At 43.7% G+C, this 23,789-nt stretch overlaps 2 protein-coding genes across 5 annotated transcripts in view; both read right to left on the bottom strand.

The window, feature by feature from the left end:
- Positions 1–1,474: 1,474 nt before the first annotated feature.
- On the bottom strand, positions 1,475–7,406 carry cyp26a1 (cytochrome P450, family 26, subfamily A, polypeptide 1). Its single transcript, XM_086272657.1, has 7 exons — positions 6,783–7,406; positions 6,352–6,576; positions 4,159–4,440; positions 3,852–4,001; positions 3,630–3,764; positions 2,256–2,402; positions 1,475–2,160 (listed from the first exon to the last, which is right to left on the bottom strand). Exons 1-7 carry the CDS (start codon positions 6,969–6,971, stop codon positions 1,822–1,824), a joined length of 1,467 nt encoding a protein of 488 aa, XP_086128783.1. The 5' UTR covers positions 6,972–7,406; the 3' UTR covers positions 1,475–1,821.
- Positions 7,407–17,483: 10,077 nt separating this feature from the next.
- Positions 17,484–23,789, bottom strand: part of exoc6 (exocyst complex component 6) — a 69,491-nt gene continuing 63,185 nt past the window's right edge. For all 4 annotated transcript variants that reach the window (XM_086270547.1, XM_086270546.1, XM_086270545.1 and 1 more), the window contains one exon: positions 17,484–23,349. In XM_086270547.1, the coding sequence (XP_086126673.1) occupies positions 23,223–23,349 (127 nt within the window). In that variant the 3' untranslated portion in view covers positions 17,484–23,222. The remainder of the gene's footprint in view (positions 23,350–23,789) is intronic.

The raw sequence follows: 23,789 nt of genomic DNA, 5'->3' as shown, positions 1-23,789 counted from the left end.
AGCACTGTGTGTCAGAGGTAAACCAGCAGTGAGCTGGTATTAGTCATCAGTCTGGTTAAACCAGATGCAGAGAGCAGCTTTAAACTGTTTGTTGGAATAGGAGTGACTGGCTGTAACCTGAGGGAACTCTACAGGGTCTGCTGCAGAGCAGAGGGTACTGGAGGACCTGGTACGTGAGAATAAGTGTTGCTGCATTTGATCGCAACAGTCTACTTAGAGAGATGACACCAAGGCTCATCTCTCCAAGGGCCCCAGAATGTCCAAGACGAGGCAGGTGGGAAGTGGGCAGACAGGTAGAGAACTGGTAATACTAGTACATTAGCTGGTTTTGGCACCCAGAGAAACACTGGTTACACAGGGGGAAGCACAGGACACTGCAGAAATCCAAGGAGACCCGATTAGCACTATGTGGGAAAAGACAGGCTGGAGGAATTCTGCCTAGAAACACCATAAGTGGAAGGATGGCCATGGCAGGAGGGCTGCACCCACGGACGGAGCAGAGACTGTGTTGGCTGAGCGAAGTCACAACAGACGCTAACAAATGCAGAAAACACAAAAACTATGTTTTTAAAAAGTGTACATATCTGCCTGAACTGGGATATGTGGTGTTTCCTTTCTGTTCAAATGTCATTTCAATCACTTCTCTATGCACACGACGATTTGGAGGGTTTGGAAGAAATGACTCCATTTCTGTCTGAATGAATGACAGATGAAATCTCTTAGAAGTAAGTGTGTTTTGATGAACAGCTGATTCTACGCTGACGTCAGAGTCAAGTGTTTTCAAGGATAACAATCAGGTGTTAGAGAGAAAAGAGACTAAATCCAAAGTATGACCTAAACACGTTTAGAAAGATGATTTATGGCCACAGCATCTGGACTCCACCAGCCCAGAGTGTACGAGGAGGAAATTAATGACCACTGGACGGCAAGAAGACAGCCTCTTTGCAGTTTTTGGTGGAGAAGCATCCCAGCATAAGAGCATGTCTAACATGCTGGAGCAGGATGGCTCATCACTGAGAAAATGATGGAACATGGAAATATCCCAAAGCTGCAGAGTTTTGTTTCCAGCTCTGAGTCTCTAAATGTAAACCTTGAACCAGCACTGAGAAGTCAACCTTTACGAGACGCTGACAGAATACTGGTTTAAACGATGTAATCCCATTACATTTTAAAGTCAGACTTTTGGGCCAGGTTTTTAGTCTAACTTTATAAAAGACGAACTAAAAATCCACAGTCTACATATCCATGATGATTTTCAGTTGTGCTTCCATAGATTTATTTTCTGCCTCATTATGCACTCATGGAGGAGGCTGAACCTGTTATATAATAACTCGAAACCAGAGTTACAACCAGCATCATGGACATTACAAAAGCCCATGTAGCATAGTGAGCTTACTGGTGCACAGACACTCAACAGCATCTAACCAGACATGTGCGATCATTTTTGGTTCAGTGAAAGACGAAAAACAAACACTTCTGCAAATTTGTTTTATTAAATAAAACCCAAACATCAGCTGAGGTCCAATAGAAAGGCATATTTATATTAACAGACACATTAAATATGTACAGTCCTGTAGACACAGCTCACAGGTCCAGAGTGCCTCTCATTCATTTTGCTCAGCTCAAGAAAAAACACAAATCCAAAGTATAAATAGTAGAATATAAAATTTGCTCTTGTGTAATCTACACTATGTACAGTTAATGCTTAAACACTGACACCAAGCTAAAAGGAACATCCTCCTGTTCATGTGAGTGAGTCTGCAAACAAATCTTTTATGACTTTTGGGGAAAATAAAAATAAATCTGAGATGTTTATTCGGTTTAATTTTGTACATAGCTGGTGAACTTGGTTGGCAGATTGTCTTCGGGATAGACAGTAGGTCCTGTTTTCATGGTTGGAGGCCCGTTTAAAAGAGTCCAGTGACACTTTGTTACCACCTCCACCAGGAACACCTTCAGCAGAACCTTGGCAAATTCCTTCCCAATGCACATCCTGGAGCCACCACCAAAGGGGATGTACTGAAACCTGGAGGAGTCCGCACACGGATCGGACATGAAGCGCTCTGGCTGGAAGTCTTCTTTGTCGGGGAAGATCTCTGCCACATCATGAGTGTCGCAGATACTGTAGACGACGTTCCAGCCTTTGGGAATCTGGTAACCCTGAGGAGGCAAGTGGAAATCATTAGTGAGCCGCTTCTGTCATGAGTCTAAAAGCCTCCGTGTTCATGTTACTTATGAAATTGTTGCCAGCTTACATTGAGCTCAAAGGTCTTGAGGGCCACTCTGAAGCCTCCAGGCACAGGAGGGTTGATCCTCAGCGTCTCTTTGATGACACAGCCTGTGTATTTCAGCTGCTCCAAGGACTCGATGTTCAGGCTCTGTAGGTCCATGCCCTGCGCCGCCTGAACACAGAAAGCGATATCCAACTGTTCTGTGAAGCTGCAAAGTCAGCTGCCCGTCTTTGTTTTCCCTCAGTTTTCTAAGCTTAGTCAATGCGCACAACAAAGGAACCCACACAGCCACAGGAAGAACTCCACAGAAGAAGTCTCCAAGTGGGGTTCAAACCAGAAGCCTCGATGCTGTGAGGCAGCAGTGCTAACCACTGATGGCCACTTGAGGTTCTTCAGAAGCTTCAGTATGGATGGAGCTCCACAGTAGTTCTGTGATGTGCAAAATTATTGAAGTAACTTTATTATAGTTTAATTTAACCAGAAATACAAATCTTGGGAAATCTAAAGCATCAGACTGGACAGCAAAGACTCGGGACTGTTATTACACAACAAGTCAAAGCTGCCATATAACCTGCATCATTATACCTGCATTAATAACATTCTTTACAGCATTATTTCATCTAATAATATTTCTCACAGTATTGATACTGCATTACAGCTGTTTATTGAAGATGTCCATTTGAGGATCCTTCCATTATGTTAACTTTTATTACAGGTACGGTCAGAAGTATTTTATACACATTGCATATCTGTGCTTATTTTGAGTTGATGTTCAGTTCATTAAGGGTTTTAAGCTTCACTGGCTTGACTGTCCAGGTGATCCATGCTGAGGGAAACTAGAACATAGAAGGATAACTGCAATGCATGCTTACAGTACATATAATACATATAATCTAGGAATAGGCCTGAGCAGAGGCCCAAATGTTTCCAGCTTCTTGTTGCAAACCTGTTGCATTTTATTCTACTTGGTAACAGATGACTGGAGGCGATAACCAGCCCTCAGACGCTCTGAGGGCTTAAGATTATTACTTGTATGGAAGCTGTTATCAAAATGAGAAGTTCTATGTCTGCTTATAGCTATTAAAGATGTACGACTAACTGTGACTAATGCCTGGAACCTATTTTAATCTGTCATTGACGCCATGGGGGGCGTGTACCCCACTGCTTTATAAGTGTCCACAACATGTATTTGGGTCAGAAGACATATGTTGATGTTTTCTCCGGGCTGTTAATAAACTCATCGTTTGATTGCACTTTTCTGGGGCCTCCGTGGTTTGACACTGCTCTACATTGATCGATTTCGTGACAAAGCTCAGCACCAGGTGATAGATGGGTATGAAAGTCCAGACCTTGTTTTTACAAAATAAGCTAAAAACAGTCCCTGTAAACAAGCTTTACCTTGTCCTCGAGCTCCTGTCTCAGTTTATGCACTACTTTGGGGTTTAGACCCAGGAACATGACCAGAGAGGTGGCTGTGCTGGCTGTGGTTTCATGCCCCCCAAACAACAGCTCTGTGGCAGACTGCTTGATGGCCTGCAAACAGAAATACACTTACAGTGGCTCATATGGACAGAAATCGGTTTTGCAGACGTGCGTTGCAGCAGGTGACCTCCTCATTACCTGCATGCTGATGGGCTCTTTGTTCTTGTTGCTGCTGTCTATGAGCTGCTGCAGGGCGTCTCTGGGTTTCCACTCCTGGTCTGACTCCTGCACCTTCTTCTTGATGTTCTCCTCAATCTTAGAGTGGATGAAGTTCCTTGCTTTCAGACCCTGCAGGAGAGGAAGCAGGAAAGGTGGGAATAGAGGGGAAAACATCAGATGAGGGTAGGCGAGAGAAGACCTAAACGATTTCATCTTGTCCGTAAAGTTTTGCTATTATTTGGACTAACTGTACAATTTTAAAATATTGGCATTTCATGCTTCTTACCCTGTACAGTCCACTGAAAGGCACATCAATGGGCAAAGAGAACAGGTTCTTGATCATTTCCTCGAAAGCCTCCACCAGCTCGTGCTCATTGGTTTGAATCTGCTCCGGCTCAAAGCCCAGCAGGACCCTCATGGCAATGCGGAACATCAGCCGCTTCATCTCTGGGTAGACCAACACGCAGGAGTCACTTGCCAGCCATTCCTGCACTGCAGCCTGAACTTCCTCCTGGATAACGGGGATATAGAGCTCTAAAGCCTCCCTGGAAAAGGCGCGCAGGATAGCCTGAGGGGGCACAGGAGTGATGATGGAAGAGCAGACTTAGTGAGACCATTTCACCTCAGTGCCGGTGTCAAAGACAAGTATTCTGTCCTTAAATGTTTTTAGTTAGGCAATATGCCAGAAATAACATTACAGCTCGACAAATCAGCAGCTGACATCACTTCATTTACACTGATTCCAGGTCAGTGTGTTAGCAAAACTTGAAAAAGACGATTTGCATCTGGAACCAGTTTCAGAATAATTATGCAGACAAATGCAAAGCAGCTCAAGTCCGACTTTTAATGTTTAGATATGGTTCCAGCTCAATGCACTTTATATTGTGAAAGACTGTCACATTATTCCCCCTGCCAAGCTCCTGGCAGATGTGCAAAGAAATCTTTTAACAGGAAGAGATCGCCAACAGATCCAGGCTCACAGAAGCAGCTACGTAGAACGACCTGCGACCAAATGGGGGGTGAGGGGGAAAGACTAGAGCAAAGAGGAGAGACCACAGCGAGACTGAGGACAAAGACGTGCAGAACATGAAAGAGGAATGAGTCTATAGCAGCATAACTAAGCTGGTTCAGCATCACCTGCTAGAGTCCTGATTTTAAGCTTTATCAAAACAGAAACATTCAAGCTGGGTTTCAAGAGCAGGGTGGGTGGTGTGGGGTGCACAACTCCGTGTGGGCCTTCTGCTCGACAAAATCCAATTGGTCTAAAAATGCTATGGTCAAAAAACCTCGACCACACCTCGCTGAATAAAGCAAAAACATTTGGGGTCCAACAGCCTGCCGACCAGTTTCCAGCATTTTGCTTTATTACAGTTCTTGTGACATTCAGCACGCCTTCACCTGATCCCGGCTCAGCTGGCTTTTACTTCTCGTTACTCTTTAGTTTTACTATAATTATTTGCATGTTTTACATCACTGCTTGTTGCAGCTTTAATGCCTCAGCACATCTGAAGCTTAACCTAAATTATAAGACTCCTCCGAGGCACAGTGCGTGCCGAAATGTGGGTCGCACGTGCGATTCAACGGGTTTCAGCTATATTCAGAGACTGCTATAAACCATCTATGGACATTTTTATTTTATTTCTTGGCATATTTGCTTAAACAGAATCAATGTTAAATGAAAATTGCATTTCCCCCTCACATTTGAAAAAGTAAGCATTATTGTGAACTACAACTATAGACCTTTCAGAGACCATCACTGGGTGTCTTTTGGATTCTCTCTTTATTAGTATGTGCTCAAATGTGGGACTTTACAGGACACCAACTAGCAAAAACGTTTTGATACAGCTGTCCCAAAATACGGATCCTGATTCACTCTTTTGAGAATCTGGGGCTTTTATGTTTACAGTTTAAGATATTCATGTTCAAACACTGCCACAGATTTCAAAAACAAACAGAAACATGCAGGAAGTAGGTGGATGGAGCATTCTCTGGAGGATTTGATATGAAGCTAAGATTGCAAAAAACCAAAGTCTAAATTCTAAACGATTTTCGATTCGATTCTAAAACAAATTAGAGACAGAAAATGTTCTGAGAATGTGTTTGTATGGAATGACCCTGGTATTAGAAAGACAAACTACATTGTGTCAGGAGACATCAAGTCTCTGCTTTCATAAAATGACAGAAAGTTTCTTTAAAAAACAAAACAACAACAAAACTCACTACAATGACACTGCAGCAGTAGCTGTCAAATCTGGAGGTATAGTGTGACAGATATGACCGTGGCATGATGATATTGAGCTTCAGCACCTGGAGGTAACTGGTGCCATGTCACAAACCTGAACAGAACCGAAGTGACCGAGCTCGAGTTTCCCGGTTTTTGTAGAGAGGAGACGCATTTGTTCAGAGTTTGGACGCAAACCCGATGTAACCCCCCCGCTGTAGCCAGTGCTCCCTCTACGGAAAGGTCAAAGTAACTTACTTTTTTTTTAGTCTTGTGCTGAGCTCCGTGCATGTTGGAGAGCGTCTCCGTGCCCAGGATCGCGCGAACAGAAGCGGGCCACTGCGCGGACACCAGCCTGTGCTCCCCCAGGAGGATCTGCTTGACGTTATCCGCGCCAGTCACGCGCACCGTGCGGTTCCCGAACAGGTGTGTGCGGTAGATGTAACCGTACTTCTCCCGCTTCATCCGAAGAAATGTTTTCCTCTGTGAACATATGGCCACGCAAACAAACTGTCACGTGTGGATGGTTTTACCCTCACGCACGATACATTAAATATACATGAACACATTTATGACAGTGGGTTCATTTTAATTCTACACTTCCCATAAGCTCCGGGAAACCCAAACTTTCACGCTTAAGTTGAATATAATATTTCATCCTCCGCGTGATGACAAGAAGCAGCGTTTACCTGGAGGAGGAGTTGCAGCGTCTCTCCAATGAAAGGCAAGCCCATGGACCCGGGGGGCAGCGGGAAAGGGCAAGTCGGGTCTCTGCATCGGAGCGTGTAAATCTCCCACAGCTTCACGGCCAACAGGAATAGCAGAATGGGAAGCGCTACGGTGCACAAGAACGTGGTCAACAGTGCATTCACGACCATGTTGCAGCGTCTCGTGGGCCCGGTGAAGACTTCAGGTGGAGCTCAGTCTGCGTCTGGGACTCCGGTGTGCCAAGCCGCAGTTTTTATAGGCTGGCAAGCCCGTGGGCAGCCCATTACCTTCTCCTCCCTCCGATAAATTAGTTCACGCAAAGTTCATCTTTAATTGTGGGTGTTGCTCGGCCCCGCCTCCGACCTGTGCTGGCCGACTCGCCTCACCATTTGTTCCAGAGGCCACGGCTTTAGTCCCTACCTCCTGTTGCACGCACACAATCCACGGCGGATTTCACTGAGAAAAGGTGATGATTCCCACCGAGACAATGGAAGTCCCAAGACGCCTTTGTTGGCAATAAGCAGCTACTTTACACACTCATTACCTTGGCTTAAGCCCCGCTTGTAGGAGCGGTAATCATGCGCCGAGTATTCAGGAGCAATGACCTTTCCAATTTTCAGAAAATGTAAAAGCGGCGCTTAATCCCTCTCCCCGTGGGTGCCGTGGGTGCCATTCATAGTTAAAAGTCCGAGTTGTTTTTCTTTCATAGCCTGTGACCGCTGTGGCTTACCCTCCTGCCTTAATTATAAATCAATACGTGAATAAGGCAGCACGTGACTATCAGAGATGAAGGTGGAAGCTGCGCTGCGCGGTGACGCGCGGCTTCTCTTTCAGCCGCTTTCTAATCTCGAAGAAGACTTTAACCTGCCGTCAGTCTGTCCTGCCGTGTGCGTGTTATAAAAATGATATCTCTCTGAGTGGGTTCAAACACGGGTCACACGCAGGGTTATTCCCAGGTTACGCTGCTGCACGCAGAGTAAACACCGAGCAGAGAACGTCCTCGTCAGCCGAGCCGCTGCGTTTGGACTCTTTGTTTTTACGAGCTGCCATAACTTCACAAGGGGTGTGTGTGTGTGTGTGTGTGTGTGCGAGCGTGCGTGTGCGCGCTCAGCCTGACAGAGACAGCTTGGCTGCTGTTTTTACAGCGAAGCATTACACGGATGGATCTTTCTGTTCTGGCTGACTGTGCGCGCCCTGAGGTTCACCCCTGTGGAAGGTGCGGCAGCTATCACCATTACAGCCAGGACGTATAATCGGATCTCCCGTCACGGCCTGCTAGAAAAAAAAGACTTTTTCTTTAACTTTTGCATGGCTGTAGCGCACCAGGTAAATCTCTAGGATACAATTAAAGACATACTTGGGTTGTTTTTTCAGCCTTGTTGTGCAGTAAGACCAGGATCAGTGTCTCTCTTCCCATGTCTACAGATTCATAAAGGTGCAAAACTGATTTGTTCTACATTTCTTTACAAGTGAAGTGTGACTAGTACAAACCAGGTGACACCACCTTAGCTGCAGGTGGGGCCAACAACAGGCCCTACCTTTGTTTCTTTTGACAAACAGGACCCTTGACCTTTACATTGGGATAAAAAAAAAGGAATGCTTTATTACAGTTTCTCAAAATCAACAAGACAATATCAAATATATTGTTATACTAAAATATGAATACTAAAGACTACATTTCAAATTCAGTTCAAATTAATAAAAAACTAAAACAAACACGAGGTAATATTAGCGTATAAATAGCTGGATTTCCTGGAAGTAGCCTGTTATTTTGGGAAAAAGCTGAACAGTGAACAAGAAAATACCTGAAACAACATTTCCAGATGTTGTTTTGTGTGTCTGTGTAGTAGGGTGGGTCACATGGAATTAGGCACACAGCCTCAACAGGTCAAGTGGAGTACTTTGGATGCAAACGTAGGATCTTTATATCTGTAAAAAAATTTCATGGAAGAATATTTGTCTGTGCTGTGCACAGCTGTCACAGAGAAGTCTAGTCCAAGCCTCACCTCTCAGCTGTCATGTGCACTCTGTGCTCGGTGACAGAGTTACTGGGCACACTCTGCTGGTTTCCAGGCTCCAAGTCACATTTCCCCTGATAATAGTCTCTAATGTAAAACACTGTGACATATATCATATTGTGATGTACCTTGAGCACCAGTGTGTTGCTCAGCTTTCTGTTTAAAAGCACTGTGCAAAGCTGCTTTTAGAGTAAGTTACATTTTCATGTCATCGTTTGATCATTTGCAGAATGCTTCTGACAACCAGAGTTATCATGTATGAGAGAGAGAGCGCTTTGTGATGGACTTTCAGGGTGAATGGGTTTCCAGCTGGTCATGCTGTGGATGGTGAGTTTTTCACACGACAATGTGAATGTGTGAAACAGCATTCTGCTGTTGAGGTGTTATGAGGTGGGGAGAGGGGACAGGAGGTGAAGGGAAGTTCAAGTGTAAAGAATGATTCCTCCATGTAAACGCCCACACAGTGACTCTGCTGCTGTCAGGTAGTGCTGCATGCATAGCTCCCAGGCTAACACCTTCCATCACAGTCTGTTCTTATACACTTCAGCTTTAGCCACAACACAACTTTATACAAAGCTTCAGTTCAATTCAGTTTATATAGCACCAAATCAAACAACAGTTGCCTCAAGGTGCTTTATATCGTAAGGTAAAGACTTAAAGGATATAACTTTTAAATGTAGTTCTTCTGCTGTAGGTGGATTTTAGGCTTTCTTCTTTTGTCGTCCATTTGTGTTGTTTTTAAGGACACACTGCACAACAGGCTGAGATGTGGCAGGTTTTTATTTACTGATAGTTTTTCAACTTGTTGGTGCAAAAATGCAGTTTTATACATGCATATATCTTTGGTATTTTTCATACATTCAGCTAAAGAACTAAGTGTCTCTTTTTTCAATTAAATTGAATTTAAAGTTTTATTTATATAGCACCGAATCACAACATTAAATGCTTAGTAAATGCTTACTCTGTAACCACATGCTTAAAGAGTAAGAATCTGGTTAGATACCATGTTTCTAAGCTTTTCAGGGCCGAGTACAATAACCTCAGTTTGATCTGAATTAAGAAGCAGAAAGTTAGCGGCCATCCAGGTCTTTATGTCTTTAAGACATTCCTGCAGTTTAACTCATTGGTGTGTGTTAACTGGCTTCATGGACAGATAGAGCTGGGTGTCATCTGCATAGCAGTGAAAATGTATGCTATGTCTTCTAATGATACTGCCTAAGGGAAGCATGTATAATGTAAACAGAATTGGTCCTAGCACTGAACCCTGTGGAACTCCATAATTAACCTCAGTGTGTGAAGAGGACTCTCCATTTACATGCACAAACTGGAGTCTGTTAGATAGATATGATACAAACCACTGCAGCACAGTACCTGTAATACCTACAGCATGTTCTAATCGCTCTAATAGGATATTATGGTCGACAGTATCGAACGCTGCACTGAGGTCTAGCAGGACAAGCACAGAGATGAGTCCACTGTCAGAGGCCATAAGAAGATCATTTGTAACCTTCACTAAAGCTGTTTCTGTGCTGTGATGAGCTCTGAAACCTGACTGAAACTCTTCAAATAAGCCTCTGCAGATGATCTGTTAGCTGTTTGACAACTACTCTTTCAAGGATGTTTGATATGAAAGGAAGGTTGGAGATTGGCCTATAATTAGCTAAGACTGCTGGGTCTAGAGATGCTTTTTGAGTAAAGGTTTAACTACAGCTAGCTTGAAGGCCTGTGGTACATAGCTGATTATTAGAGATAGGTTGATCATATTTAAGATCGAAGCATTAATTAATGGCAGGACTTCTTTGAGCAGTTTTGTAGGAATGGGGTCTAAAAGACACGTTGAAGGTTTGGAGGAAGTAATTATTGAAGTTAACTCAGATGTTCACGCTTCCCTGATAAACCCCTTGGTCCCCTAAAAACATTAATATCGATAATATTTCTGCCAGAAAAATATTTAGAAACAGTATTAATAGTAAAAGTAACAATAATAAATAAACACTTGATGCATTTATTGTAATCACAGTCACACTTTGCTTCTTCCACATTCTGAAACCTGAACAGGACGATTAGCGTACGCGCCGTGGTTTTGAGGTCCAGATATATCATCATTTGCTTTTGTTCATTTAAACCTTGCAGGTCATGCACAGGCAGGGTTTTCTTCAAACTGGACCAGTGAAAATACAATAATGATAATTAGTCTACAACACTGATGATTAAACCTACTATAGAAATGTTTCAAGTTTGTCAGTCTACTGAAGAGTTGACAAATTCATGAGGAAAGTCTATTTTAAACTGTAGAATATGATTTTCAGACCTGAGTCTGGCTTGGTGAAAAGAGAACACGTTTTTTTAAACGTCTCGACGTTGTGTCTTGTCCGTAGAGCCAAACGTTGTCCCTCTTGGCTTTGCTGTTTGTGCTGTTGCAGATCATATTTAGATGATAAACCCCCAAAAACACAAATAGACTTAGCACAAGCTACTGAGACCCCTGATAGTTCAATTAATAAACTGTTGAACTGCCAGTAAGTTTTTCACGGGCGCAACCCACAAATTCATGTTCCTTACAAATGTGGCAGCATTTAAGACTTTCCAGTGGCCTCAGATTTAATGCCAAAAACACTGTTACAACAGAGGAATAACCAACCAAACATACATTTCCTCAGGTTTTGTGCAAAGTTTATTAATGTGTGTTAATGTGGCTTGGCCTTTTTGTGTGCAGTTTGTATGTTCTCTCAGTGCCTGCATGGGTTTCCTCACACAGTCCAAAGTCATGCATGCTAGCTTAACTGGTGATCGGAACATGGCCACACACACACACACACACACACACACACACACACACACACACACACACACACACACACACACACACACACACACCTATAGAAGAGAGTGCACAATCAGCGAGCACCACATTTCACATTGGCTGACCTGCTTGTGACCTCGACATCTCAGTGAACTCTGGAGCACAACCAAGTTCACTGTCCGTTAAGGGGTTAGGGTTATAATGACGGAATCATTTCACTGCTTTACATTTGTTTAATATCTCAGTAAGTCAACTGAGAAGCGCTGGAGAGCGATTCTTGAAGATACTTACAGGAATAATAAGAATGCTGCCTCAGAGAGTTCAGACTGTACTGAAGGATCAATGTGTTTCTTTACATACTGTGTGTTTGTGTTATGTTTGCACGTAATCACTGCACCTATTTCCATCATCCTGTCCAAATTTAAAGCAAATAGCATTTATTAAATTGGAGGTGCAGTAACAGGCAAAGGACCCTTGCACAAATGCTTGCAAATGTTTTCTGCATCTTCTGCACTGCTTTACAAAACAGCATCATATCATTGTTTCCTGTGATGTTAGTGCACCGCAGAAACACAAGCTACCGAGCCTCTGGTTCTGGTCCTTGTCTCCTGTGGCTGTGGGCCCACTAATACACCTTTCTTTGAACAGACGGATGTTGAATCAGTGGACTCCATCAATAAGGCTCCAGTGGTTTGCTAAAATTGCTCTGAATCTGAATCAGAGTACTTTATTAATCCAGAGGAAATTATATATGACTCTGCTGACATGTTAACCACAACATTTTATTATATGTCAGACTTTGTGTTTACAGTTCAACAAAGGATGAGTAAATGCATCTTTAATGGGAAACCTGCAGGACAGAGCTGGAAGCAGCCACTCTGGGTATCACAAAAACACTGAGTGTGAGCACAAATATTGTATTCAGTTTGAAACTACTTCAGTGAGGCGCACACTAATGGTCACTGGCGTGCTTGACTCTTGGGATTTCTAGTTTGAGGCGCAAATCAGAGGTGCATTCCCAGCAGGAGGAAGTCATAGGGAGTGTCAAGCTACTAATTCAGTATGCGCTCACTCAGTGTTTGTCCCCTGACATCATTGTTTCTGCGTCTTTGGATGTGAGACTTAAAGTCAGAGAGTACAGGAGACAGGACGAGGTCTTCTCGAGGCCTCGTCCTGTTCTTCATTAGACGTCCTCTAACACAGCAGACTTGTAGCACTTGCATGCTAATTCACTTCCATATTTGCTGTAGGAAACTCCCACTTATTGAGGTGATTTTGTGTTTCACAGTGGCTGTGTCCGGCTGGCTTAATTGATTATGCTTATAGTCTGATTATACTCCACATGGCAGCCACTGCTGTCACATATTCCCGTTTCTCCGTGCAGGCCGAAGCTTACTGCATGCTGCAGCTTGAAGGCAGCGCTGACCTGCCAAAGCTGGGGTGATTGCTGGCGACTCCACACAGGGTGGTGGGTCTAGAAGACGACTGCTGTTCCCTGTTGAGGCTGTCAGTGGATCTGAGAGTACTCCGAGCTGCAGTACATCTGGGCCTGACTTCGGACCGTGTTTTTCCTGCCTGGAAGTGTGACTCTGGAGCCCATTAACCTTTATGTGACACATATTGCAGTCAGGAGTGCTTCCCTTTTAGTATTTTGTAGAATAACGTTTTCATGAGTTGTCATCTTTTGCCCACAGAATTAACAGTGGCCATAATATGTGCACTCAGTTTGTGGAAAGGGATTATTTTATTTCCTTATTTCTAACTGTCATTAATATAAACCTGAGGAATTGTGTCAACCTTTGTTTTCAGTTCTGTCCTGCAGTTTCCCTGCATGTGCTTACAGATGGGTTCCTCCAAGCTGAACACAAGCAAATAACAAAAAGCAAACAGGATGGAGAGGAATAAAAGTAATCCATGTAGCATGTCTTTGTTGCAGTTCCAGAGCTCAGCAGCACGATGACTGTGGATGTTGACCTTTCTGACACCGACTCTGCCATGGATGCATTGTTTGAGTAGGTGAATGAACATTTCTTATTATTAGCTGCAGTCGTTCTCTGTACGTGTTGGTGGAAATGTGGTGACACTTGCACTAAAACACTTTTACAAAGATACCGTTCACTCCGGCAGCAACAAGCCAGACTGTTTGAACAGTGTCCGGGTCAGTGGAGGGATATGTGTCATCATCTCCTTTGTCTGTCTGGTTTACTGTGGTACTGAATGTAAAAATAACTTGTTGTTCCTGGGATCTGTTGGAGCCACTCGGCTAGCTTAGGAGTCACTGCACCGAGTGCTCCGATTACCACTGTTACCTTCAACCTTCACATAGGACCTCTGGATATCAGCCACCTCCTCTATCTGCCAGTGGTACATACCGTGAAGGGGCCTGTCCTTCCATGATGGTTCCTCCTCTTCCTTGGGTTGTTCTTACTGTTCAGCTGACTCCTCAGGACTTGCCTGACCCTCTGCAGGTACTTGGTGGTTGCAGCTTTTCTAGCGGCCTCTTCATGGTTCCCATTTGCCTGCGGGATCCCCAGGTACTTGTAGCTGTCCTCTATGTCTGCAATGTTGCCTTCTGGTAGTTCAATCCCCTCAGTTCTGACTACCTTCCCTCTCTTTGTTACCATCCGACTACACTTCTCCAGCCCGAACGACATCCCGATGTCATTGCTGTATAGCCTGGTAGTGTGGATCAGTGAATCGATGTCTCACTCTTGGCATACAGCTTGATGTCATCCATGATCAGAAGGTGGCTGACAACTGCTCCACGCCATAGTCGGTATCTGTAGCCAGTCTTGTCAACGATCTCACTGAGGGGCTTCAGACCAATGCAGTCTCAGGCGACTGCTCCGTCCACCAGTAGCCGTATGTATGTATTGACCCATGTGCTACACACAGACACACACTGTGTATATAATGAGAGAGTTGACAAGAAATAAGTACAACACACATATTAAAACATATTAAATCAGTGCATGTAACATTTTTTATTTGTCATTGTTACTTCATTATTGATCAGTGTGCTCGTCCTCATAAATGCTGTTATCGCTAAACAGAAATAAAAAAAGGATCAAACTGAATTTGTCCTCTCTGATTCCATCACAGGGTTTTTCTGTCAAGCCTCATGGCAAAGGTTTCGGAGTGATATTTCTGTGAGAGATTTGGAGATGGTCATTCTTCCCACTCTGACTTCTGCAGTTTACTTTGTCCAGTCTTAAGCTTGTATGAAATGCCGCAGCTTGGCTCCTCACAGGCACTTAAGGTCATATTACACCGGTTTCATCTGTGACCTTCAGAATTGATTTCAGGATTTTGTTCATCAACAAAACTTCAATCTTTTGTCACTGACCTTTTACACCCTGATGTATGAACAGGTCTGTGGATTCAGGAGAGCCTGTGCGCTCTCCATGTTTGCCCCCACATCCCTCACAGTCAGGTCTGCTCCCTCAAGTCTTTTAAAACTAGAATAAAAACGTGTTTTTGTTAACTGGCATTAAAGTTTGTTTGATCTGTTCATTGTGTCTCCCACGACTGTGACGGTTTAGCACGTATTAGCACATCAAGCCCTCTGTGTACTTTACGAAGCCTCAGTAGCTGCAACTGAAACTTGAAGAGATACAAGGATAAGCAGAATGTGGGCACTGAGCATGCTCTGTAGTGTTTGTTTAGGGCAAAGCACACGTGTCTCTGCTACAAACCACTGTCAGTGCATTTTGAGATAGCAATAATTATATATGTAAGGACCAATTAAGATCCTAACTGCAGAAATCTGCATGATAGCAAACAGCTGCAGGTGAACTGCAGTGAAGAAATAATCAAGGGAGACGAGTTATTTACAGTTCAAACATTAATATGATAGGAAAAGAAAACATTTAACAAAGCATCAACACAAACGTGACGGACACGTCATTTCAGTGCCAGTAGCATTTACCATGTCAGACACACTTAACCAGCAGTTTGTAGCTACAAATCCAGTGGACACATGATCTGCAGGCATCATTGCCCACAGCTTAATCTGAAGATTGACTAACTTATATACTTAACATACTATATATATGTAATATAAACTAATTCTATTAATTTTAAAAGTAAACACGTTAAAGTGTGTTAGAGGACTTTGCCTCTCGAAATGAATTCTTCACATAATCAATAAGAAGAAACAGTCGTCGTTTGGAAATAATTATTTATATAATAGCTCTCCCATCTTCTCCCAGTAACTCTGTGTAAAACCCAGTGAGGACTTTTTACTGGCTGACTCTTTACTCTTGGATGTGACAAACACTGGCTTGTCTGAGCAGGTGTACATTGAAAGATACACAAAAATATACAAAGTGTGTATCTGGTGAAGCGTGCACAATAACAAGAGATACAGCAGCTCGCACTGGCCGCCCTGCCAGTGCGAGCTGCTGCTGTCCAAATGTCTCTTGCCTCATTGCATCTGCAGCAACCAAGATCACTGCGGTGACACACTGACCCAGGGCAAAGTTCACTTTCTGTTTCTGACTCACAGTGTGTGTGTGTGTGTGTGAGTGTGTGTGTGAGAGAGTGTGTGAGTGTGTGTGTGTGTGAGTGTGTGTGTGAGAGAGTGTGTGAGTGTGTGTGTGTGTGAGTGTGTGTGTGAGAGAGTGTGTGAGTGTGTGTGTGTGTGTGTGTGAGTGTGTGTGTGAGAGAGTGTGTGAGTGTGTGTGTGTGTGTGAGAGAGTGTGTGTGTGTGTGTGTGTGTGTGTGTGTGTGTGAGTGTGTGTGTGTGAGAGAGTGTGTGTGTGTGAGTGTGTGTGTGTGAGAGAGTGTGTGTGTGTGTGTGTGAGAGAGTGTGTGAGTGTGTGTGTGTGTGTGTGTGTGTGTGTGTGAGAGAGTGTGTGAGTGTGTGTGTGTGTGAGTGTGTGTGTGTGTGTGCGGGGACACGCTGAGGCTCTGAGTGAAATGACAGACCCTCCCTGTAAAGGGTTGCCTGTGTGTCACTCAGTGAGTTTAAAGGGTCGGCTACCAACAGAACAAACTTGTTTATTAGTCCGAGCTAATCTGATTGATTTCCCGCTCTGTTACCGTCGACAACCTTTGCACTGCACCAAATATGTGCAGGTATCACAGAGGTGTCCAGGAACGTGAAGCAGCGTTCTGCTCTCACAAGCACCATTTTTTACAAAGTGGCCCTTTGTGGAGTTTGATAATCAGGGCCTGCTCGGCACGATGGCAGAGCCTAACACACACACCTGCCCAAGGAGAGGAATTTGGTTTTCAGGCTTGGTTCTTTCAAACTGTGTAAAGCTGGTTTGGGATTAGGCACCATTACACATCTACAGAGCAGTTTTTTTGAATGAATTGCATAAAAACACTACATCAGCATTTTCATAATCACACCCCTCTACATCACACTGTCACTGCCCATGTGAGCACTTAAGTCCCAGAACAGGACAAAGTAGTCCACAGCTGGGACAGCTTTCAGTACCCTGGGTATCTGAACTGACATCTTGTACACAAGAATAACCAGCAATCAGAACCCAGTTACCTGGAAGTGCAGGTAAACAATGCTTTTCATTTCATCTGGACGCAAATAACAGCTCCACCTCTTCCTGTGCAGCTTCCAGTGCCTGTCCAACACACTGGTTCCAGTCTTTCTTGTAAATAGACATCAAATATTAGCTTTTTCTTTCAGAAAAAGAGCCACCTTCTGTCTGCTCTTAAAGCAGCACATTACCATAATGTTACCATGGCTCAGTCTGACTTTTATCCATCACAGCAACGTGAATATTGACCAGTCAGACGCGCAAGTCTTATTGGACAATTGGACGTATCGGTCTTAAATATAACCTGCCTGCCGAGTTTTGCATCAAACAGTATGTTCAACAACAGGAAGCCATTAGTGTTGGATAACCTTTTATTACAGCACACAAAATAAAAACAACAAATTCAGGGAAACAACATCTCAGTCTGCGTTTCTTACTGAGAACAATGACAAAGCAAGGATGCCTTTGGATATTCAGACGTACCCTCTCTTTACGTCTGCAAGTGACAAGAGAAAACAAACTCGTCTGTGCTAAAACTAAATCGAAATCACCTACATTCATTAGGCCTTAATCTTAGATGTGGTAAACCAGCAGTCAGTGCCAATAACTCAAGAGTCACGCTCCCCATTCTGCTGCCCCGACCCGATCACTGTGGTCCCCGTCTTTAAAATCCGGGGTCAGACCTTGAATCCTTCAAGGACATCAGGACATGGAACAACAGCTTCTCTGTTAAAAAAGCAACGAGTTCTCCACCAGCCAATCTTTCCTTAGGTGGGATCAACTTTTTCATCAAGGAAGTCAGCAGAGTTCAGGGCGTACAGCATCCTTGTTCCTATGAAAATCAAAGTGGGGCCAGCTTCAAAATGAAGAGTGTAATGATTGTGTTTCCAGTTTGCATCAGCTATGACCAGTACAGGCTGTGTTTGTATGGAAGTTGGGTTTTATTTATATTGTGACACAGGTGCTGTAGTTACTTTCAAACCAGCAGAAGCAATGGTGTGACTGGTGTGATGAAACCCAGAGAGAAATGTGTGGGACCTTATTTACACAGTTCATATGGGATGTATGGTGGAGCAGGAGCCAGCTCTTTACATTTTAATCATGCAGTTGTGTGAAGAGAAGGTACCGACTTCAATCACTCAGGTCCTCATATTGCACTCAGCTGCATTTAACAGGAAAGGAACAAATGCAAACTCTTATTAATTACATATTTACTTTAGCTGTTGATGGAGGTTCATATGACACCGTCGACCTCACATTCTCTCTAAAGCAGACAGGCTGCTGTAAGATTTTCTTTACAAAATATCCAATATATACATTGGCATTTACAAGTAACCATTAAAAAAGGCAAATAATAAATCATAAAAGGAAAACAACTCATTTACAGTGCAAAAACACCTGCAGAGGAGGAAATAGAGCCCAAACACAAACAGAATAGAAACAGTCTTGTTACAAAATGTCAACCTGCCTGTGATGCTGTAAAGGAACAGATTCATTATTGCTGTGCTTGTGTGTTAAGTGATTCTAAAGCTTGATTTCACCCTGAGGAACAAAAAGAAGAGAATGCAACGGCCACCGAGCGATTAAATATGTGCGCTTTAAATCAACATTGCGACCCCCATGGAGCTCGTTTCCATGTGAGCGTGAATCAGATATTTTGGGTGGGTTGTATGAGAAGAGTCCACCTGACCAGCCTCAGCACCACGGACAGGCCCAGTAATGCCGGGGCATAATTTCAGCGACACCAGCTCCACGTGCTGAGGAAACGTAGCCTCCATCGCCACCTGGTATTAACATGTGCTGATGTGACACAGGCAGGCCTGCTTCACTGTCTGAGGTGTAGAGCACCAGCAACCTGGATATTAGAGCTGCTCTGCAGGTCGTTAACAGGCCAAAAGGTTGTATGAATTTGTCCTTTTCACCCACGCTCAGGTACCAGGCTCGTCTTCAACATGATAAACAGTCAATTTTAAACGTCACATTAAATCTAACATATTATTTCTATATACTCTAATGTGCAAAGCTGGTTATGGGAAAAAATCATGCTGAGCTTTTGAGGTTTTAGAATATGCTAAAGAAATCATAAAGAATAATCAAGTGATATTAAGGGGGTCGAGTGGATTTTGTATTGAATGAGCCACGTCGTTGACCTCGTGCAGTCTTGCTCCCTTGTGGACGTGCACGCGGTCAGCTGCAAACACCACAGAGTAGTAGTTACTGGCATCATACTTTTTAGGTTGCTTGGAATCAGCCTGAAGGACACGTGCATAGTTGGTTTACTGTAGTGCAGTGCCTCAGTTTGTAAAAGTTGGAGGCTGGATGTAGCCTCCAGGTCTAAAAAGAACCTCTGTGGTCAGCAGGAGATGAAATACTTGTATAGAAGTCTATGGGAAAATAACCCCCAGCCAACTTTCCTGATTAGTTTCAGTCACTAGTGTAAGTGCTCGTTCTGTTAAATATGGCGTCCTTCAGAGGCAGGCGGGAGGATGATGTTGGCTAACAAACCGTTAGCGTCCTTCTGTTTCTTAGATCTGCCCCTCGCTTATTGTGGCCAGTTTTAAAACACTGGCTTCACAATCACGTTACAGTTACACCTTCAGAGGTGATCCAGCTGATCCACTAACAGTCGGACTCGTGTGTGTTGCATTTATGCTAAACATATTGCAGACACAAGCCACATATTAATACCAGGTGTTAGTTTGCTATGACTGTAGTGAATCTCTTATATGGTGGCATCATGTGCATACACAGGGCTGTTTCTTACAGTGTCACACACATTCAGCCTAAAATCTTCATCAACCCTTATTAGGGCCTTAACAAATCCAGATGTTTACACCTGCACAATGTAATACAATCCAGTGCAACAAGCTGCAAAGACCTGACCAGCATCGATCTTGTTTTTGTGGTAACGAATCAAATTATTTGGTATCAAGCTTTGTCTTATGTTGTGCAACATATGTATCCATGTAAGACAGGTCAAATCATGTAAATATGCAGCGACTCCATGGACAGGCTTGTCCCTCTGCTGTCCTCTCATGCAAGCACACACCGAGCTCCTCCATGTTCAGTCACTGTCTCAGGGTTGTCAGGCAGAAGAAGCAAACAACAGCAAACACCAAGTTCAATAAAACATCCCTTTTCTCATGAACATCAGTCTCTGAAGACATCATCATCCACACTTCTCTCTCCTGTCACAGAACCAGCGCTACAGCAACAACAGGTGACGTATTGGGACGATGAACTTCATCTGGTCTTTGTCGGGGTCACATGACACATTCATACGCAGAAAGGTTGGAAACACGAAGCAGGGAGACGTTTTCACTACAGGAAAGTTTACTACATTTTTAATGAACTTCATTCATTCATTAAGCAGCTGCTCACCCTAACATGACACAAGCCCAACCAAACCCCTCTGCAGTTGGTCAAAGTCAGTAACGTAGTGAACCAGGCCGTACACGGCAGGCACACATGCAGCTGTAAGCCACACTGGGGAGGGTTTGCTCGTCATGTATCGCTGTGATGCTGATGGCTGGTCGCTTGCATACACTCCCCACTCTGGTTAGCTAATGTGGCTTAAATCAGTGGTAACCTGCACTCTCATTGGTAGTCCCTTCTGGTCTCTGGTCACCGCGTCGCTGCACTTACTTTGAGTGTGGCTGCAGTTTTACGCAGATGAGTGGAACGAGGCTGAAAAGTTATGATTTTCATTTATGAATGTTTAAGTGGTTGATACACCGTTAGCAGTACTGCTCAGGTGTAACGACTAAAGCACAGACCGTGTGTTCAGCACAGCTGATGGTCATAATGTGTCCTCACATAAATGACTATTTCAGCTGAAAAGTCCAACTGAAGTTCAAATCAGCACAAACTTGCTTTGAATCAATCAAAGCTTGGCCCGAGGTCTACAGTTCCAAGTGAAACCTGTGGATGGCATCGGCCCAGCTGTGATGTGGACTTCTCAGCGCAGCAGTGCTGAAAGGATTGTGGACATTAACAAAGTCAGACTCTTGAACCTCAGACTCTCACTGTGACTCCAACATGTCGTCTTTCCATTCTAACAAAGTATGAGCAGGGAGAACATGCCAGCGTCACACACACAGGGCCTGATGTGAGCCTTTCTTTGTGAGCACACAGCACTAACTGCTGCACCTTTGTTGTTGTGACGTAGTATCTAACCAGAAACACAAAGCAACACACGAAAAGATAAGCATCATCTTCATCGTTATTACAGATCTGTTCACAGTAGGATTCCCACATTTCAATTGTCTGAAATGTAAATAAAACCAGAATACAACCATTTGTACTTTATTCACAATATAACACAGAAAACGTATCAAATATTTAAACTTCAACATTTGACTATTTCAAGAACATTAGTGGCTCATTTTAAATTTGATGGCAGCAGCAAAATGTGAGACAGGGCAACAAAAGCTGAAACGTAAGAGATCCAACAGAGGAACAGCTGATTTGGTTACCTGGCAACAGGTCAGCAGCATGACCAGGTGAAGAGGATCACCAATCTGCAAGAAACTACGTGTACAATTAACAGATCAGAATAACGTGCTGCGCTGCAAAAGACTGTGAACGTCTGATCCAGAGTAATAACAGCATCAAAAGATGCAGAGAAATCTGTGTGTGCAAAGCTGAAGCTCAGCACTGAAGCTCAGCACTGAAGCTCAGCGCTGAAGCTCAGCGCTGAAGCTCAGCGCTGAAGCTCAGCACTGAAGCTCAGCGCTGAAGCTCAGCACTGAAGCTCAGCACTGGCTGCCTGTCACCTCCAGGTGTGAGTCTGAGTTTCAGCTGGAACACAGCTCGCTGTGCCATCCACAGATCACACATGTGAACACGATGCAGACACTCTGCTGTCCTCTCTGGACCAACGCTCATTTAAAATGGACTGAGGCAAAGTGGGAAACTGTTCTGAGGTCAGCCAAAACGACATGTTTGGACTAAAGACGGGAGGAAGAGTCTGCTTTGTTACCAGCACTCAGCCTTCATCGCTGATGGTGTGGAGGCGCATTAATGCCTATGGAATCAGCAGCTGGCACATCTGGCCATCAATGCAGGAAGGTGTATACAGGTTTTAGAGTATTTTTCAGGAGAGACCTGCATATTTCAGCAGGACAACACTAAAGCACACACTGCAGCTGTTCCAGCAGCACAGCTTCACACAGTGGGAAACGTCCGTCTTTTCGTTTTAAAGATGTGCCATCAAATTCAAAACGTGCTATTATTCTTAAAATGGGACATTTGTTCAGTTTAAATATCTGATCTGTCTTTAGTTCTGCTTTTCTTTACATTTTAAACAGAAGGGGCTGCATGAGTCTAAGCTCAGACTGAGTGTCTGTGGAAATCTGTTTTCAGCTAAAATAGGCTCATCTCAATGCACAACAACAAAAAGAAAGAAGAGGACTTCAGCAGGTTAGCATGGGCTGACATATTTACTCGTTAACGACCACACTCCAAACAGCTGGTTTACACTGACTAGGTTAACCAGCAGATAATCTTACTGCACAGGGCTTCGGTTTATAAATGTGTCTGACAAAGCATCAGATAGTGATTGGTGCCATTCACTGGTGTTACTGACCTTTGACCTCATCGTCCCAATAGTTGTGCCTGTCATTTCCAGCGCTCTCGCTCTGCAGCAACCATTGCACTCCCACAAAAGTACAAAACATAGTTCGTCTCATCGTCTGCATTAAAAATACTTTACAAACATTTTACTGCTTGTTCCTGTGTCAGTGAACTGCTGTATGCCGTTTATCGTCGAGTATTGAGTCAGCTAAGGAGACTTTGTGTGTTTGCAGAGTCCTGCACACTCTGAACAGTTTGTCTATTGCTTTGCCTTCATGTAAAGTGTGTGTGTGACTTGTGTGTACATGTAAGCTGTGTATCTGTCCCTCGAATTCCCCGTGTGGTTCACAAGTGTGTCTTTGCCATTTGGTGTGTTGTTTTTACATATGTGAAAAAGTCCTTCTGTTGGCAGTTCAACGCGTGCATGTGATGCCATTCATGTTTACATCTTTTAGTCTCTGTGTGTGTGTGTGTGTGTGTGTGTGTGTGTGTGTGTGTGTGTGTGTGTGTGTGTGTGGGGGTTTAAGAGGACATGCCATTGACCAGACTCCTCAGCTGCTTGACTACAGTCTCTATCAGCTTCTGTTTGTCTCTGTCATTCTTCCTGAACTGGGAGAAGATGTTGTTCTTCTTACTGGTGTCCTTCATCCTGCACACAGAGACACATGGAGAGGATCACTAACAAATGATTCAGTGAGAAAAAACAAAAACACTTCCTCATGTAGTGGAGACAAAGACGGTTTTGTCTGCAGACGGCTCAGTTGAGCTACGTTAGCTCTGGAACATTTGTATTTCAGCTCGTTTGAGTCTGGTGTGGAGTAAACAGCTGAACTTGGATCAAAGCACATCAACAAAACTTTAATGGGAATTGAAGATGCTTGACTGTGTGATGGTATTTGAACAGAGGACTGTGGGTGAGGGAACAATGGACCAGAACTAACTACGACATGTCCTGTTAAAAAGCAGAACGACTGTCCAAAGGTTTGCCTGCTCGTAAAGGATTTCTTCTAAAGAATTCCACCTTTAAATACGATGCATTAAAATAAATGTGTTATTGGACCTTAATAACAGCATTGTTTCTCCTCCGTC

Source organism: Aulonocara sp. 'chitande type north' Nkhata Bay, linkage group LG18, assembly GCF_057382095.1.
Source record: "Aulonocara sp. 'chitande type north' Nkhata Bay isolate Kocher_YH1m ecotype deep benthic linkage group LG18, A_spYH_male_GT1.1, whole genome shotgun sequence".
In the NCBI taxonomy this organism is placed as follows: Eukaryota; Metazoa; Chordata; class Actinopteri; order Cichliformes; family Cichlidae; genus Aulonocara; species Aulonocara sp. 'chitande type north' Nkhata Bay.
This window is presented reverse-complemented; position numbering and strand designations above follow the sequence as displayed.